The following is a 19,382-nucleotide window of genomic DNA, read 5'->3' on the forward strand; positions in this document are numbered from 1 at the left end:
GCTATCAAAGTATTGAAGTCCAACAATGAAAAATCCCTTCTGGTTCACCTAATTAACATGCCCAATTAAAGTTAAACCCCTCACCCTAACACAGGGTCTCACCATTTACCTTTACAAACTGCCATTTTCCCATTTGTCGTCTCTGTCTCCTCTTCTCCGGATGCAGCAGTCCCTTGTCCCTCTGAGGAAAATAGAAGTCACCTCCTCTACCTTCCCCTTTTCTCTACTCTCCTTTGTTCCCTTACACTTCTTCCTCTTCTATTTACCCATCTGAAGTTGGGAAGTGAAGGGATAGTTATGGTCTCTTGAGCTACCTTTCTGGGGTAAAGAAGGTTAGCAACACAGTGTGAAACCTCTGGGAAGATCACAGGAGAAGTGGGAATCTCTGATTTCTGTGGAGATTCAGCTGTGTCCTGTGATGTTTTTCTGGAAACTGTCTTCTTATCAGAGAATGCTTTCCTGAGGGAGACAAGTGGAGGACGTTTTGCTGAAAACAGACACGTGGTGTTCTTCTGGAAGCTGCCTGGAGAAAGGGCATGTGATGTCTTGCTGGGGTGGACACTTGAGAGGACATGTGATGTTTAGAAAGGGTATAAGTATAACTGAACTGACAGTGGCATTGGCTCGCCCTGCCACTCTTTGCTGGTCTTCCAGAAGCTTCTTGCCACTTCCACAGACTCAGGCCAATTGGCAGAGCCTCAAGGCTTCTTCTGGATCAAACTGCTGTTGCTGTTCTGTAAATGGTGTTTACCAGTGGATCCAGCCACTGCTGCTAATTCATGAGAACCCCATGTCTTAGTGACAGTTTTATTTCTGTGACAGACACCATGACCAATGTAAGTCTTATAAAGGACAACATTTAGTTGGGCCTGGCTTACAGGTTCAAAGGTTCAGTCCATTATCATCAAGGCAGGAGCATGGCAGCATTGCCGCATCCAGGCAGGCATGGTGCAGGAGGAGCTGAGTTCTACATCTTCACCCAAAGGAAGCCAGGAGCAGACTGAGCATCCTCAGGCAGCTAGGAGGAGGGTCTCCAAGCCCACACCAACAGTGACACACTTCCTCCCACAAGGCCACACCTCCTATAGTGCCACTACCTGGGTCAAGCATATGCAAACCATCACACCCCCCAAAGAACTATTTCTAAACAAGTCCACATCCACCTTTGCCCTGTTAACTTTTCCTTGCCACTACCTCTGGTGGGTGATGGGCTAGAAGAGAGGGTAAAGCATTTAAGAACCCTTATTAAAGCAGGTTTGAAAAAGATCTGAGACTACACACAGGTTGTCTTTTAGTTCTTCAGAAGTCTTAGAAACAGAAACACCTGCCTGGACATAGTAGAGTGTCACAGGCAGTAGAGGGAAACTGGCACAATTAAACACCCTTTGAGTGAGAAGCCTGAGTCCTGTGTTACAGAAAACATGGGACGGACACTCAGGGTAATGATACCCAGGAAGTCCCTGGAGCCCTGAGCCTCTTTATTGAGTGAGCCCAGTGTCCTAGATGCGTGTCTTTCTCCTGCTTTCTTGGAAGATTTCTACAATCATTCTATTCTTTCTTTAACATAAAAATAAGACTCAGGAAGTCCCTGGAGTTCCCCCACCCCTGACCATGCAGATGAAGCATCTTCCAACAGCTCTGGTTACCTGTACACAGCCACAGAGACCCTGGCCACCGTCTCGGGGGCATAAATCCCCCCTAGCACACTCCTGCCTCCAGCTTATCCTGGTGCTCAGTGGGCTGGCTACCATGAGGGGAGAAACAAACACCTAGAAGCAGCATCATACCTGCTAATCCTTTCCAAGTAGTTCCACCCAAGAGGGACCAAGTATTCAAACATGTGAGTCTAGGGGCCGTGATCATTCAGATTCCTGTACCAATCTATCCCCCATGTGTTAGCTGTGGCACAGATATAGAAAAACAAGTGCAGGAGCTCTAGTTGGTCTAGACCTAGTCAGGGGCCCAGGCCAAATGTTCTAACACTGTAGACTCAGGGCAGGGACAAAAGGAAGGACACTGACTTTTAGTATAAGCCCTTCCCACACTTGCAAGAAGCAGCTAGAAAGTGACTCATGGATGTGATGAACTTTAGAACACAGCCACCATAGTTGTAAAGCCTGTCCCATCCCATCAGAGGAACAAGTTCTCTGTGTTAAGTTATGAAGATAACCATGAGTAGAAACAGCGTGTGGACCTAAAACTGTTCTGAGATATAAAGCCTAACTCTTTATTTCTTATTTCTACTTATGTGTGTGTGCCTGCATGAGTCTATTTGGGCCACATATGTGCATATGCCCTCAGAACCCCTGGAAATGGAGTTACAGGTGATTTCGAGCTGTCATGTGGGTGCTGAGAATCAAGATTGGGGCCCCTAAGGAAGCAGTAAATGCATTTAGCCACTGACCCATCCACTTGGAAGAAGTTCACTCCCACCCCAAATAGCTGGGGCACAGTGGCACACGCCTAAGAGCCCAGTACTTGAGAGATCGGGGAAGGAGAAGCAAGACTTCAAGGCCATCATCAGTCGAGTACTGAGTTTCAGGACGCTGTGTGCTACTCAAATTGTTAAAAGAAAACCCAAACAAACCTAAAATGATCGACTAATCTGCGGAGGAACTCTACAGTTTGTCCAGGAGTACTGGTGGCTGGTTCTTACAGAAATATACCTCCACTCCTTACCTTCAATGTAGAACCCAACCATGAATCCTGGATCATCCATGTGCCAGACTGTGCCACCTTCGTGACTCTTTCCCAAAAGCATCATTGAAATTTGATTTCCACTGTGGTTATTAAAACTGAAGACTCACCCCAACCCCACCAGATACACACACACACACACACACATGCACGCGCGCACACACACACACACACACACACACACACACGTGCACATTCCTATTTGTTCCATGAGGTCTGAGTCAGGCTAAGGAGGCAGGAGAGTAGGAAGGAGCCCCTGGAAGTCAAGACTGGCTGCTTCCTTTCTCTCACATTGAGAAAGAAAGCTCAAAGAGAAACCCTGATGGAAGATGCTGAAAGGCAGAGGCAAAGGCAGCTTTCTTCTTCCCTCTGACTGGAAAGATTCTCTTCAGTAGATGAGACTGATCTGTATTGGTATGAGGAGCGGGTGGACTTGAGGCCCAGAGCTACTGGGAGCTGGAATGGATGTTAGACTTTATTATAGAGAAGAGTGTATGGGGAGGATGAATGCTCAGTGGAGAGGCAGGAAATTCTAGCTTCAGTGCTGTAGTTAAAGCTGCCAGGAATGGGGAAGACGCAGACCAATGAATGAGGTGACTTGCCTGCTGTCCTTACCCCATCGTGAACCGTCTAAAAGGACACCTCTGAGAGGGCAATTTATAATGGACAGAATTTTATTTGGTTCTAAGTCGGGAAAGTCTAAGGGTGAAGGGACATGCTCTGGTGAGAGCCACCTTGCTTCATTTGTCTGTGTCTGGAGAGGGGTCTGGGAACAGGACACGGGACAGGAACGAATGTTTGGTTGGATGGAAGGCCTAACAAGAATTATTTCTCTCAGGGAAAGAATGATCGAGAGGGGAGGCAGGTGTTGCCATGATGGGAGACATGGACATCTCACTGGTTTGGCCTACGTGAAGCCCTACACGGAAGCATCGAAGTGGACTGGGACGAGGGGGTTCCCCTCACAAGCAATGATGATGTGCTTCTGGCTGTTAGTGGTTGTGTAGTCACAATTGGGATACTTGGAGCTGCCCTTCAGGCGGCAGTCAGTGATGTGCAGGGTGGAGCTGCTCTTGTGGCAGTTGTTCCTGCTGGAGGTCTTACAGGTCATTTGTCTCTGGGAGCAGATGGCCTTGACCGTTGCCCAGGATTCATGCAGGAAGGTGTTTACCCGCTTGCATGACCCCTTGGTCATCCCCCGGCGTTTCATCATCTGGTTACAGTAGGTGGGTCTGCTGTTGGGAGGACTATCCGGATCCATGTGCTGCCTCTTAAAATCCTGGACTGAAGGTTTCCTACCCAGGGAAGGCTGGACCCATCCAAGCACCAGGACAAGCAGTGAAAACAGAATGAGGGACTTCTCCAGACCCATGGTGGCTTTGCTGCTCTGAGGAGCCTGACAGGAAAGGAAGAGAAAAAAGGACAAATGCTCAGAAGAGCTGCAACACCAACCTCAGCCTCCCAGCACACTCCCCCCACCTCAGCCTCCCCAGCACACTCCCCCCACCTCAGCCTCCCCAGCACACTCCTCCCTACCTCAGCCTCCCCAGCACACTCCCCCACCTCAGCCTCCCCAGGACCATCTCATTCTTTAGGAGAGCCAGAAGGATTTCCCTCTGCTGAGAGATCTTGCAAATGAGACACTGTTTTACTTCATTACTTACTGAAGAGAAGCCATTCTTTTCTCTAGCTGGTGGGATGTGTCACCTAAACTCTTACCAAAATGCTAAATACTGTTTGTTTGGTTTTTTCATATAAAATATATTTGAAAAATAGAACACATTTATTAATAGTGTTCAAATTCCTTATCATAAGTTCATTTAGCTAAAATGTATTCCTGGGTCATTACTGACTTCCAGGACTGTCATTATCTTAGAACACCTATGAACTTGGTCTACCCGACTCTGGCAGTATACAGGGTTTGGGTTGTATTCTAAAGACACAAACTCCCTTCCCCAGCCTGGGAGCTCTGTCCTCCCCACACCACTAGTTCTTTATACCTGACTGTATGTACCTTGCCTCCACCTCTGCCTCCAGCTGTTTGCCGGGGCCAGCTTCTCTGGAGTTGGTGTCAGTCAAGAGTGACTGGCCTCCACTCTCTCAGTTCTAACTCTCAAGCAGAAATAGATAGAGGCCACCTCTAGGCCACTTACCTAAACGTTTAGTTTGAATTCCAGAGCAAATTGGAAGCCAACTTCTTCAGTCCCAGTCATCGTGTTGAGGAATTTAAAAGGCTTAAAAGGGGTTGGCTTCCAGAAAAATGGGCGGAGTAAATCTGGGTCAATCTTATCTGATTGGTCAAAACAAGGCCATTGTAAACTTGGAAGGGAAATCCCCCTCTCCTTTGTTTCCTTCTTCTTCCTCCTCTATCTCCTGTATTTGTCCCCTATCCCTTCTGTCTGTCCCTCTGAGGCAAATAAATCTTCCTTGTGCTGAGAACTTAGTCTGAGAACTCAATCTTGGAGATCCTGAGCCAATACTTTTCCTCTCATACATTATGATTCATAAGAACAGCAAAATTACAGATATGAAGTATCAACAAAAATAAGTTTATGGTTGGGGTCACCACAACATGAGGAGCTATCTTAAAGGGTCACAGCATTGGGAAGATTGAGGTGAGAACTACCACTTTACAAGATCACCAAGTATACTTCCCCACAGTGCCATCTCTCTAGTCCCCTGCCTTGTACTTCTTACACTTTTTGCCTACTGTTTGCCAAATAACCCGGGGACACACTTGTGAGGACTAGATGAGCCCCTGAGTGGATGTGTTTTGTTGACACGAGTACAACCAGGTCAAGGAACCTAATGCCTCAGACTCAGGGAGTGACAATGCCTTCCCTGGACTAGGCTCAGAGCAATGGAAGGGGCTTTTCCTGGCCCGAGCTCGGATGTTGAAAGTGTGTGCAGAAAGTACCAACCCACAGCTGCTTCCTGGGTGACTGCAGCCTGAGACCATTCCCCTTCGGAGAGCCTCTTCCAAGATTAGCTAGCCCACATCCTTCGTCCTTCTCCTTCTTTCTCTGTATAATGTGATGAGTTTCCAGCGGCTGCCAACGGGTCTCCATCAGAGCACAGGGCCCATCTAACCCCGGCTTTCCTGTGCGCATGTCTGTCATTTCTACTTCTCAGCTGCCCCATTCACGTCAATCCCAGAGCTAAGCGGGTCAATGGAGGATGACAGGAGACAGGTAGGATATTCGATATTCTCCATTATTAGAGCAGATTTATTTATTCTTCATGCTATAGAACGAAGCGTCGCACAAACCACCTAAGCGGTGCAGACAAACGCCTGCTAGCTTTCTGTTCTCAGCCTTTCAATCTAGACGTTATCCAGCCTTCAGGAGGAATAGGAGACTCCGTAGTGGGTGTGAACTTCCCTCCGGTGTACAAAAAGACATGACGATGAATCTGAGACACAAGGCCTATCACTTAGACAAGGACAAGACGAGACTTTGGAGTGGGGTTTTTCCGGTTTCCTATAAAATACACTTATGAGAGAGACAGATCTCCCTGTGAATTCCCAGACAGCCAGCTCTCTGAACGCAGCCGAGTTTAAAGATTCAGAGGCTCGCGTTTATTCTGACAGGCATCGTGAGCCAAAGGCTGATTTCAGTAACACTGGCCTAGTCAGTGCATTGGGATGACAGCCAGTGTTCAGAGAGCAGGAAAAGAGTTGACTTTAATAATGAACTCCATCCTCTCAAACCCAATAGTTTCCAGTTCTATGCTCTATTGTTCACAGTTATTCAAGTCCCCCCCCCCCCCCCCCCCGGTCAAATTCGGGATTAGGTCAAATAGGCAAAATCCACCTGGTCGAGAGAGACAAGGACCTGACTGAGTGAGGAGCAACACTTCGGAGAAGGTGTTTACCAGTGGTGAAAGGAATAAGTTTAGTCAAACTAAATGGAATTACATGTCAAGGCCTCAAGCAAAAAGGAGTCTAGGAAGGCCATAAAGAAGTGTCCATGCGTACCTGCCTGGGTGGTCTGTCTGTTCTGTTTTCTCTCTGTAACAAACTCCTCTCAGCTTTCTCCTAGCTGAACACTTCTCACAAGGCAGAGGGGGCTGCCTGGGATCCGATGTCTCCACCAGGGAGCAAACACCCACTTCTGTGTCAAGCTCCTGGGACTCGTGAGAAGGTCACCAGGAGTTGCCGGTCAAAAACACTTGCAGGCTTACAGTGACAGAACTCTTCATCTCTAGCCGCACTTCCTTGTTACTATTTGAAACAGTTGTGAAATTTTAGCTGTGGTTTGGTGAAATTTAAAAATTGTTTTTTCTAACCTAGCAGTTCACAGACCCAAGGACTGTTTGCTTTCTACGAAGTCCTTGCAAACCCTGAGAACACGGGTTAGGATCTGAGGCAGAGGCTTCTGGGGATCCCTTCAGCAGCTGTGTCGGGAAGTCTAGATCACTATCTGACTAATAGTAGAATAAAAATGAATAAATAAATAAAAACGGAACAGCAGAAGGAATATCAAGGACTTCGTAGATGGAGTTAATATCTTGACAGAATGTGATTAGGAAGTAGCTCAAACTTTACATCCAAAGGGAAACACCAGTCCCTCAACTCAGGAGCCATGGACTAAGAAGCTTTTGGAAGAGAAAGGTGGGGGGCAGGGGGTAGCTATAAGAAGTTTCCAGAAGTAATGGCCATCTCCACTTCCTGAACTATCTCAGTAGTTCCACATTTCTCCAGCTGTACAAGGGCATTGCTCCCCCATCCAGTTTAGTTTGCATCCTAATACGGCTGTATATGCAAGAGGCCTTTGGAACTGTTGCGTTAGATTATAGTAGAGTTTGTAGATGTATTTGTAGAGAGTATGCTTCCACATTTAAAGTGGATTATCCCTTATTTGATGAACACTCGACTGGCTAGAAATGCCTGTGGTAGGAGAACTCTGCACAAGATCCTGACAGAGCGGCAGATTCCTTTCACACACGTTCTAGGACCTGCTGACTGATGCTCTCATATACTGCAGGGTAGACTCTTTGAAAGCCTATGGCTTGGGGTGGGGAAGTGGGTCTGTAGCAGATATTCTCCCAGTGTGGGCAAGGCCCTGGGGTGCAATTCCCAGCACCACAAAAAAAGAAAAATCATCCTTCCCTTTCTTTTAAATTGGGAGAAGGTTTGTTGCAGGTATGAAACAGAATAGCCAGAGGCATCTAGAAGAGCCTAAAACAGACAGGAGGGGGGAGATGGGGCGGGAGGAGGAGGAGGAGGAGGAGGAAGAGGAGGAAGAAGAGGAAGAACAGGACGAGGAAGAGGAAGAAAAGGAAGAGGAAGAGGAAGAACAGGAGGAGGAAGAGGAAGAAAAGGAAGAGGAAGAGGAAGAACAGGAGGAGGAGGAAGAAAAGGAAGAGGAAGAGGAAGAACAGGAGGAGGAGGAGGAAAGGAGGAACAGGAGGAGGAAGAGGAAGAGCAGGAAGAACAGGAGGAGGAGAAGGAAGAGGAAGAAGAAGAAGAGGAGGAGGAGGAGGAAGAGTCATAGTGAGAGCTAGAGAAACAGGATATGGAAAAAATCATGCAGGCTATAAATTGCTCCCTGTCCTAATTTGTTTCACCTCTCAGTATGCCCTTTACTCTTTTCTATATCTGTTCAGTTACTACTTATATTTAAGTCTTCAGTAGCATGTGCAAACTTGTTAGACAGGGTTCTGGACATCTGTGCATTACAGTTGCTATTTTGTTTCCTCAGACTTATCTCTAAGTTATTGAAACTCAGGTGCTTACAAAGGCCTCTCCCTGTCACTCAGAAGCTAGAGACAAGGAAGCTGCATGGAATGCAGCTGGAGCAAACTCCCAGGCTGCCAATCAGCACAGGATTCCTGATTAGTCATGGGATGGTCAGCAAGAGCTGGCATCCTCAGTTATGAGTTGGCGGATTCTTTTTGTTATGTTTTGTTTTCTTATGATGGGGTTGCCCAGGCTGACTTGAAACTACTGAGCCTCCTGCTTCCATTTCCTCCATGATAAGATTACCTCATCGGACTTTCATAAACAAGCTCTAATATCAATGGAGGCATGCAGACATTCTCCTGCCAAGGCAAACTGGAGAGGAACTCCACCGGCACAGCTGAACTAGTAGCAGTATTTGCTTTATTGACATAAAGCACACCCATTGTCTCGATTTATCTACAAATTGCACTTTTGAACAGGTACTCTCACTTCTTGGTGACATCCTTGCTGAATTCCCTACAGAATAGGACCTAGCCGTTCATGGCCTTTCCCCCAGAGAACTTGTCAGTAGACAAGTTTTAGGGACAGATTTCTGGTTGTCTCTTGAAAACTCCCAACCATCCCTCTCTGGAGCCACCTCTCCCCAACACTTTGAAATTCCTTTGTGCCTGGTCCTCCTTCTTTGATGTTTGCAGACCTTGCCTGAGGCTACTCTCAGGGTGAACCAGAGTGTTCCACATGAGGAGATACAGAACGGGTTCACATACGAAAATGTTCCTGACCCCGCCCTCCACGCCACCACCCCTACAAGCCCAAAGCTCTGCACCCTACATTGTCATTCTTTTTTCCACTGCTGTGGACTCCTTGGGAGCTCCGAAAGGACGCAGACTCTGCTTCTCAGATCTCCGTACCTCTGTACCCGCCGCAATCAGGGACGTGGGCACTGGTTGGGTAAGTTAAGATTGGTGTGTAGGAAACCTGATTGAAAGGTCAGAAATCATTGGAAAGAGATTGACTGAGTTTTAGAATTAAGGATGAAAATTGTCCAAATTCGTTGACTCTCGAAGGTCCATCAGGCCCATATTCGGTCAGGGCTCATATAAGGTAAAAGATTCAACAGGGCCAGGCAGACTCAGTGGAAATGAGGGCAGACGCTGTTTAACCAGAAGTCTGACACTCCCGCAAAGCTAGTTTTATTTAGTCTTGGTATTTAGTTAGTTGAAACAATATTTCAGACCTTCTGTTTCTTCTCAACAAGCAGCTCTAAAAAACCATCATGCTTTTAAATAATATGGTCCCTAAAAAAAGACGTGAGAGTTTAGAAATGGTGTTGTAATTTCCCCTCGATTGGGGAGAAATGTTATGAGGAGGGCAAGACTGGAGCATCCCAATGGTGCAATCTGTGTGAAGTGCGGCCTGAGCCAAAACTTACATCAGGAACCCAGAGTTGTCCTTGTTGGCAATATCTCTCAAGCAGTATATTTCTCTCAATGGTCCTTAGTCTTTCCACTTTGAAGAGACGTCTGTTGGACACTTGATCTTTTGAGCATTGAGGAGTTAGCTAGAGCCTGTGAGAGAGCGGCAGGCTCCTTCCATTGCATAGAAGACTGTTGGGGAACCTTGCTACTAAAGTAGAATGACCAGATGGCTTTCTTGCAAGATGGGGGATTCCCCTTCTCAGCCAGGCTTCCCTGTCTCTGCCTTTGTCTGGAGAGTGTCCCTTGTCTGAAAAGTGTCCTTGTACCTAGCCCCCTAAAAGGCTACATAACATCACACATCCCTTGTTCTGGCTTCCCACCTGCACAATAATTGGGTTCTGTACTATAACCAATCAGCCCTTCCTGCTTGCTTGATGCTATGACCAATTAGCCCTTTCCACCTGTACCCCTAAAATGGTTCTTATACACTGTATCCCTGAAACAATAAATAGACTGTTTCCCTGCAGTGGTCCCTGAAGCCATTCTGTCCCTACTCACAGCCACCCAACCCTATTCTCTCCCTATTCCCTATTCCCTCCGTTCCCTTTCTCCCCTCAGGCTCCAAGGAGAACAGGGTTTGGGGGGGGGGGTAAAAGAAAGGGCATATAGGAGAGACTTAGAGATTTCAAAATGAATCCCATCTTCTTAGTGCAATTTTATCCTTGGCAGCATTCAGTCTGCAACATAGCTTTAATTTACAATTACCTTTAGTCTCTAATCAGGGTTATCTTCTCTGGGAAAGAAAATTACGAGGAATAGAAATGTAAAGTGTAGCAGAACTTACAGGGCAGTATCTTACCATCTACTTCTTTTCTCTCTCTTTTTTTTTTCTTGTGCCCAATTAGGTGGCCCTGGTGCCTGCTATGATGTCCTCTCTAAAAGCCTGGGACACGCTCTTGCTCCTGCTGTGTCTGCAGTATAGCCTACCTGCACAAAGCACCTCCAGGAGGCAGTTCATGGAACAGCATCACCTAAGTTCAAACGAAGAGTTCAGTGCCTACAGCTGTGACGTCCTCATGACAGAAAAGGCTCTGAGACCGAGGCTCTCACACCCGTTTGTTTATATGACATGGTACAAAGTTGAACATATATGCATTAGTAGCAACTGGAAAGATCGCTACAAAAATTTATATGTTTGGGCACAGACCCCCATTAAGGTCCTCAGGTGCCAGTGGGAGAACTTAAAAAGTAGATATACAGAGAGAAGGAGTTACAGCTATGTTCAGTTCCACTGCAATGCTGATGGGTATGTGGACAGCATAGAGGACATGAAGGTTCTAGAGCCCATCTTCATCTAGAAAGTCTCACCAGCTCTAGACGGTTTTGAAAGACCAGTGAGTAGTTCTCAAATGTCAACCTCCCTCACACACCCTTAACTCACCCATTGTGCCACCCATCCCCACCCTTTACCCCCTACTGTCCACCTCCTGCTTACAACAGCAACTGTTACTTCTGCTTTGCAATTGTATGTCAGTGTTTTTTAATCATTTTGTTTCTCTGGTATTACAGTTGTACTTTTAGGTTCTCCGTCTAAAATATCGTTCCTCCCTTGTCGTTCTCGTGACTCAGCTCTCTGTTCCTGTGACAAAGTGTTTGAGAGAAAGCATTCAAGGGAGGCTTTATATGCCTCCCTTTCAGCCTGTAGTCTGCTGGCTCTGTTGTCCTGGGGAGGAGTGAGGCAGAGCATTATGGTGGGGAAATGTGAAAGAGCCTCACTCCATACAAGCTGGAAAGTAGGAAGAGAAGGAAGGGGAAGAGTGTGGAGACGAGATGGTGGCTCCAGTGACTTCCCTACCCGAGCTGGGCCTCCAGATCCACTCAGCTATGAATTCATCCACAGTCAAAGTCATTACAACCTCCATGACCCAAGTGGCAGATAAGCCTTCAAAACAGGAGCCCATGGGAGGTCATTGGACAGCCAGACCATGGCAGCATCTTCTCTTGATTTATCCAACATTTTTCCAGATATCGTCTTTATGTCTATCCAAACCGAATGATCGTCCCTTCCACGAATAAATTGTTATCCACTGTGTGTCATATGTGTTTACACTGTATGTGTAGAGTTCGTTTTGTGTGTTGGCGAGAGCAATGCAGTTATTCAGAAGTTTCGCTAGATGTGACGTTCTTATACTTAGGCTCAAGGTCTATTTTATATATGTCCCTTCATACGTGTGGTATACCTATGTACTGAGGTACACACAAGTCTTGGCGGGGACAATGGTTATAGTAGCACCTTTTCTTCTAGCCAAATGGAAGGGGAGGGCAGAGGGCAGTAGATAACTGACCTATTGGATCAAATAACATGTAAGTCTCTGGCTTATTGATGATGCCTGCATCCTCATGACACTGAGAACTGGGCGTAGGCCTGCGAGATTTAAGAAGAAACACATACACGGGTCACCCGTTTACAGAGTGCGCCCCTAAGGCTTTACTGAGATCTCCTTATATACCCAAGGCAAAAGCCGTGGAAAAACAAGACAGGTGAAAATCCCTAACCAGAGAAAGAGGAGAACAGGAAAAATCTGTGTTGTGGAAAGTCCCGGGCCCAATCAGGGACATAAACAATTTCTTAAGAACAACAAGGTGAAAGGCTCAGTGAGGGAGTAGGGTGCCATGGAAAGTCCTGGGCCCAAATCAGCTGCCAAGGGTGTAAACAACTTCTTGCTATATCAGGCTAATAGGCTCAGCGAGGGGGAAGGGAAACACGCCAAGGTAGGGCCCAACAGCTCATACCAGGTAGTCCAGGAAAGCTGTGGAATTTCTCCCCCCTTCTTATCCTTTGGCTTGGAATTGTAATTTTGTCTTTCATAAAACATACATGAAAAGTGTTCCAATCAGTTGCTCTCTCCGACTGGAGAAGATTTCTAGCATAAAACAAATAATAGGAAAGATGGGAAGATGGCTCTGTACATAAGAACACTTGCTGCCCCTCCAGAGGCCCAAACTCAGTTCCCAGCACCCATATCAGATGACTTACAACCATCGGTGACTCCAGCTCCAGGAGATCCAGTGGTATTTTCACTCATGTGCACACAGCCACATGCAGCCACACTCCTACCCAGAGTCAAAAACAATAAAAATAAATCTAAAAAACAAAACAAAACCCAAAACCCCTAGACAGACATCAGGCTATAACCAATGTGGAAGCCATAAACACTGCCTGATCAAAAATAATCCTTCCTAGGATGTCGTGCTGACTAGTTTTATACCAACTTGACACAAGCTAAAATCATCAGAGGGAAGGGAGCCTCGATTAAGGGAAAAAAGCCTTCATGGGGTTGGGGATTTAGCTTAGTGGTAGAGTGCTTGCCTAGCAAGCGCAAGGCCCTGGGTTCGGTCCCCAGCTCCGAAAAAAAGAAAAAAAAAAAAGCCTTCATCAGGTCAGGCTGCATACAAGGCTGTAGGACATTTTCTTAATTAGTTAGTGATCAATAGGGGAGGGCCCCGCCCATTGTGGGTGGAGCCATCCCTGGACTGGTGGTCCTGAGTTCTATAAAGAAGCAAGCTGAGCAAGTCAGGAAGAGTAAGCTGATAAGCAGCCCCCCTCTGTGACCTCTGCATCAGCTCCTGCTTCCAGGTTCCCGCCCTCTTTGAGTTCCTGTCCTGATTTCTTTTGATAATGATGAGAAGTGATATATGAAAGTGTAAGCCAAATAGAGCTTTCCCTCCCCAGGTTGTTTTCGGTTGTGGTGTTTGATCGCAGCATTAGTCAGCCTGACTAAGACAGAGGTCAAGATGGTTCCACAGAGGATACTGAGGTCTGAAGGAGACTATCCCCCTAAGTTTATATTGGAGCACTTGGTCCCCACTTGGAGGTCCTGTTTGGGAGGTAATAAAACCTTTAGGCTGTGGAGCTTTGTGGGAGGACGCATACCATTAGAGCAATCTTGGAGAGTTTACAATCTCATCCAATTCCAGTTTGATCTCTCAGTTTCCTGTTGCAGCTACCTGCTGCCATGCCTCCTCATATTTATGGACTCTCTCCCTAGAACCATAAGCCACAATAAACTCCTTCTTCCGTAAGTCGCTTCTGGCTGTGCTGTACAGCATCCTGGTGGGGGCCTCCCTGCCGGAACCCTGGGTACCATCATGCCGTTTGCAGCTGACAGGTAGCCCTGAAGCCTTGTGCTCTCCTCCCCTTAACAGGGCAAGCCGGTTGTGACCTGAGTCACCTGGTGGCTCCTTTGTCTACTTAGACTGTGCTCCTAGTTCAGCTTCTCTCTGCTTCACGCGTGTGGCCCACTCTGCCATCTTTTTTTTCATCTAGTGTTACACAGTCAGGGTGATTGGGGACCATGTCCAGGAGTAGGGCCTGAATGCTGCTGGACATCACCCTGCCTTTGGCGTGGGCCCGGGCATAGCCACCACATTTGCAACTCAGAGAGATGCGTGCCCTGTGCTCTTCCTCCCCGACAGTGCGGCACCCAGCATGCACAATAGGAATGGCCTCAGCCAGTGCCTCAGGTTGAGCTTCGGGCAAGTCAGGGGTAAGGTCCTAGCCATGCAAACCACCTCTAATCCACAAGGACACGCTCCTTTCCCTTGAATGAATTCCAAGAGAATAGAAATATCGGCTAGCAAGCGCAAGGCCCTGGGTTCGGTCCCCAGCTCCGAAAAAAAGAAAAAAAAAAAAAAGAAGTATCTGAATAACATAAGAAAGTCAAATTCATGAAAATATAATTCAGTAGAGAGACAAAAATACTGAACAAAGCTCAAACTGAAATGATTGTGAAAAGAAAATTACTAATTAAGTCAAAGAGTGTTTCAGTGGGATGAAGGAGAGGCAGAGGAACTTAGACCCATCACCATCTGGGGGCCTTAATCGGATTCATTTTCTCTGCTAGTTAAAGATTTACAAAACAGGGGGGAAAATCCCCAGTACAATAGGTAAGAAGAGTGAAGTTTTCAGACAGAGAAGATAAGACTCTAGGTAAAGAAAGGCTTTTATTAGGGGTGAGGAAGATATGTGAGCCCACACAGCAAAGCACACAGAACAAAAGACCTATTGCAAAGCAGATGGGGCTTTTAGGAATCTGAAATTCCAGGCTCTTCTCAAGGACTAGGGGTTTTATGGGACTTAAGGGCCCTACGTTCCGTAGTTTAGGGTTGATCAGTTTGAAAAAAAGACAAGCTGGCTGACAGCATGAAACTCAGGGGTAAACATGTTGTGATCAGGCTTTCTCAGGGGCCCCACTGGTGGGAGAAAGTCTTCCCAGCTTTTCTTTTCTTTTCTTTTGTATAGTTTAATGTATTTTAATAGCAAACTTACAGTAATAGCACAGAAGACAGACAACATTAAAGACATGTCCTTGCATGTGGGAGAACTCTGTTAGAAAAGCATAGTGAACGGATGGAATCTACTGTATGACAAAATGCTACACACACCATTTAGTTGCTGTCAATAGGAAATTTATTTATTTTTAAAAAATCCAAATGCTGGCATTGTCCAGAAAATTTTAACAGATTTATTTAGAATTGTTATAAAGTTGAACTGTTGAAATGAGTTCACTGAAACATTTTGCTTGCATTAATGTTTTACATCTTGCATGTATACTAAAAACTTCACACAAATGAACGTGGAGAAACTGCCAATACCTGATTCTATCCCCTGTGTTTCCACTAGCAATCATAGACTTAGGTACCTTTGACCCCATGGAAAAAATATCTAACATTCAGAACTACGATAATAGGAAGAAGAGGGAAAAATGTTTTAGAGAATGAAATGTTTCCCCTCATAGTGGACTCTTAAGCATGTTCTCCGCGTATGCGGCGAGCTACCTGGATATCTTTGGGCATAATTGTTACACGTTTGGCATGGATAGCACCCGGGTTGGCATCTTCAAAAAGGCCAAACAGATAGGCCTTCCTTACCTCCTGCAAAGCACCAGTAGCTGCATTGGAAGCACAGATCTGTTTTGAAGTCCTGAGCAATTTTTCGCACCAGGCGCTGAAAGGGAAGCTTGCGAATCAGAAGTTCAGAGGGCATCTGATAGCATCTGATTTCACAGAGTGCCACAGTTACAGGCCTGGAACGATGAGGTTTTTTCATTCCTCCAGGAGAGGGCGCACTCTTGAGAGCGGCTTTTGTAGCCAGTTGTTTCCTGGGTGCTTTACCTTAACCTGTGGATTTGCGGGCAGTCTGCCTTGAACGAGCCACGGTATGGGCACCTCCTTACTTGCACCGCTTCTCCTTTGGCTGGAGCTCAGCAAGCGAGAGGTGGCAAAGACTGAGAACACCGCAGCTTTTCTTGTAGGCTGTTTAGCTTTGTCTCACTTCAGCGAGGTGGGGATGAAGTCAGCCATCTTGGAAGTTCACCACCTTTATTGCCTAGTCATGGCCCCTCTTCTTCTCTGTCTACCAGAAATCTAACTCAGACTCCCTCAGGCAGACAGGGAAGTGAGGGCAGGCTGCCTAAAATGATGGCTCCTTAGGATATGGTCTTCTTGTTCTCAGAGTCTACTGTGAGGAGAGATCGTGAGAAGGAATGGGGCAGGTATCTAAACAGGACTACTAGGGGAATTGTCCTGTAAAATATCTAACTCAGAGCAGTTAGGGAACTGCCAGCTCTAGTCCCCTCCCATCCTAAGGGGGCTGTTTTTAAGAAAGTTGTTACCTTTATGTTACATATGGACCAATCTTCTGTTTGTCCTATGTGTTCCCTTCTTATTTGCTCCATAGAATGAGCCTAATGGCCCGCTAGCACCAACACCTCTGTTACAGCAAAGTCTCAGCAATTAAACGAACCATATGCAAAACAGTCTATCAAGACCTGAAGACAGGGGCTGGAGAGATGGCTCAGTGGTTAAGAGCACTGACTGCTCTTCCTGAGGTCCTGAGTTCAAATCCCAGCAACCACATGGTGGCTCACAACCATCTGCAATGAGATCTGATGCCCTTTTCTGGTGTGTTTATATATAATAAAGAAATCTTAAAAAAAAAAAAAGACTTGAAGACAGAGTAAAGGAGTTGAACCATTTTGTCAGGCTAAATGACATACACTGAAAAAGCCACTGTGACGTCGAGGTTGGCCTCATGATCCTCCTGCCTTTCCTTCAGCACATCCCACCTGCATGAGCACAAATGCTTTACCACAACCACAGCCCTTCTGAAATGTGTGAACCGAACACACAGACACTCTGGGAAAACATGAACTGTGGGACTAGTCGGAAATGATTTCCACACCAAAAGCATAGAAAATACTTTCCGTTTATGCATAGAAGAAAATTTCCCAAAGCTAGGGAAAGACATCCCCATCCAGATAGAAGAAACACACAGAAAACACAATATAACCAGAAAATGAAATCCCCATATCATATCATGGTTGAAACACTGAATATTCAGAATGAAGAAAGTGTATGGAAAGCCTCAGAGAGAAAAACAAATAAACATCTAATGGCAATTAAGGAAAAGACTCAGAGTTGTCCAGGATGCTAAGGACAGGTGAAGATCAGGTGCTCAGTTTTGAATGGATCACCTATATCATCCTCTCCAAGGCTCAGAAAACATCAAGAAGCAGGGCGGGGTATAACAGCTGGATGATGATGACTATGGTGATGATGATGATGATGACTGTGATGATGATGATGACTATGATGATGATGATGATAGTGGCGGTGAATGTGATGATGATCATAGCAGCCATGAAGTGCTGTCTTACAGACACAATGAGGTCATGGCATGCCTAAACTCACAACATTTGTGGCTGTCTGCCAGGAACTGCACAAGGCTGAGTCCATAAATATTCAGTCACAGATAGAGGAGAGAGGCTCATGAAACCTCTCCCAGGAGAGCTAATTGTAGGTGACAGCCCCTGAAGAAGTCATTATCTCCAGTGATGTAGCCTTTGTGGGTTACCCATGCTGCAGGGGAAAGCATTACGGCCACGCCCACAAGACCAGTCCTGTTGAAACCCTGTAGGTCACAAAGTACAAACCAAACCTAAACTAAACTAAACACGGGCAAACACCTGGTGGCAGGAAGGGGGAAGGGCTGAGTGGGAGGAGGATAAGAGAGAGGGGCTATTGAGGTGACTCAACAGATAAAGGAGCCTGACCCCAAGGCTGATCCTGGAATCCATTCCGTAGAAAGGGAAAACCAGATCTTACAAATAGTCCTCTGATCTCCACAAGACACCATGACACAAGTTGGTGCATGTGTGTGTGTGCGTGTGTGTGTGTTGTGCGTGTGTGTGTGTTGTGTGTGTGTGTGTGTGTGCGTGTGCGCGCACGCGCGCGTGTGAGCGCCCATCTGAAAACATATGCACTAAATACATATGAACAAACAAACATATAAATAAATAAAATGCAAAATCACATGTGGCAGCCTCCCCATGGCCTTTGGTGGTTACATGGGCCACAGACATCAACACAGACCCCTCCTTCTGCAGGGCCATGAACCTGACTCCAGGCCTGATCATTTAAAAAGAGAGGAGGCATGAGTGTGATCCGAGTGTTAGCGTCTGGGTAGGTTTATGGTGCTGTCAAAGAAGAAACGAACTGTAAAAGCTGTTTGTGGAGCAGATCATGCCCTTGATGACCCCCCCCCCCACACACTTGGCTGAGACACACACACCTGTGCCATGGGAAAGACACCAGAGGTACAGGTGCCACTAAGACAAGCAGGTGAGTGGTGGAGAGACGGAAGAGAGAGAAACAGAATAATGTGTGCACAAGGAAGAGAGGCTGACTGGAGGGTAGTGAAGAGGAGTCTGGGTGAGTAGCCTGTGGTACTATCTGAGGACATGGCGAGATCGTGGCCTGGGCTACCACTGAGCACCATGTCTGGGTTCATGGCCCTGCAGAAGGAGGGGTCTGTGTTGATGTCTGTAGCCCATGTAACCACCACCAAAGGCCATGTGGAGGCTGCCACCTGGGACTTTGTGGATGTCTAAGGGCTATGCAAAGCTGGTGTCCTCAGTTGTGCAGTGTGGGGGACAGCTCGGCCCTCACCAGCTGCAGTACGAAGCAGCTTCCCCCTACCTTACTGGAGAAGCACAATACAACTGGCCCAGTCAGGAGGAGAGAACAGATTCAAAGGCAAGCACCCTACATTTTCCCGTCTTCTTCATGCTTTTGGGTCTTTTCACACACAGTTCTCACTGCCAAGGTCCTTACCTCTCTGCTGCCTCACTAGTCAGTCTGCAAACACAGCTGAATTTGGGTGGGTGCCTTTCAATAGCTCTTGTTCCCATTAGTGCAAACCACACTGTGAATGCTGTTCACACTTATTTATAGCAGGCTTATTTACCCACTGTCTTTCAAAAGACTATAAGCTTCTAAATATGAAGTAGCCTAGTGTCTGGCCCCATAGACGTATACACAAACAAATGGTTTATTCAAGTGTCCTTTGAGGAACTCACGTTTCCAAGTATGTGACAACTATTATACAAATATACAATGTGTGTGTATATATATATATATATATCTATTTGTTAAGAGACTGAAATCACAGGGCTTCAAAAACGGAAGCTCCAGTCAAACACGAAGTGCTAAGCCCACAGAAAGCGGTCAGGCACTTAAAACTC

General features: G+C 46.4%; 2 protein-coding genes and 1 pseudogene across 3 annotated transcripts; 1 reads left to right on the plus strand and 2 right to left on the minus strand.

Moving 5' to 3' along the window:
- Window positions 1-3,353: 3,353 nt before the first annotated feature.
- Window positions 3,354-5,072, minus strand: Rnase1l1 (ribonuclease, RNase A family, 1-like 1). Of its 2 annotated transcripts, XM_006251893.3 has the most exons (2): window positions 4,851-5,072; window positions 3,354-4,093 (listed from the first exon to the last, which is right to left on the minus strand). In XM_006251893.3, exon 2 carries the CDS (start codon window positions 4,067-4,069, stop codon window positions 3,617-3,619), a length of 453 nt encoding a protein of 150 aa, XP_006251955.1. In that variant the 5' UTR covers window positions 4,070-4,093; window positions 4,851-5,072; the 3' UTR covers window positions 3,354-3,616.
- Window positions 5,073-9,123: 4,051 nt separating this feature from the next.
- Eddm3b (epididymal protein 3B) lies at window positions 9,124-11,890 on the plus strand. The gene is made up of 2 exons (NM_178103.5): window positions 9,124-9,331; window positions 10,704-11,890. The coding sequence occupies exon 2, from the start codon at window positions 10,722-10,724 to the stop codon at window positions 11,154-11,156; it is 435 nt and encodes a 144-aa protein (NP_835204.3). The 5' UTR covers window positions 9,124-9,331; window positions 10,704-10,721; the 3' UTR covers window positions 11,157-11,890.
- Window positions 11,891-15,603: 3,713 nt separating this feature from the next.
- On the minus strand, window positions 15,604-17,717 carry LOC134482263 (histone H3.3A-like; annotated as a pseudogene).
- Between the last annotated feature and the right edge of the window lie 1,665 nt (window positions 17,718-19,382).

This window comes from Rattus norvegicus, chromosome 15 (genome assembly GCF_036323735.1).
Source record: "Rattus norvegicus strain BN/NHsdMcwi chromosome 15, GRCr8, whole genome shotgun sequence".
NCBI classification, from domain to species: Eukaryota; Metazoa; Chordata; class Mammalia; order Rodentia; family Muridae; genus Rattus; species Rattus norvegicus.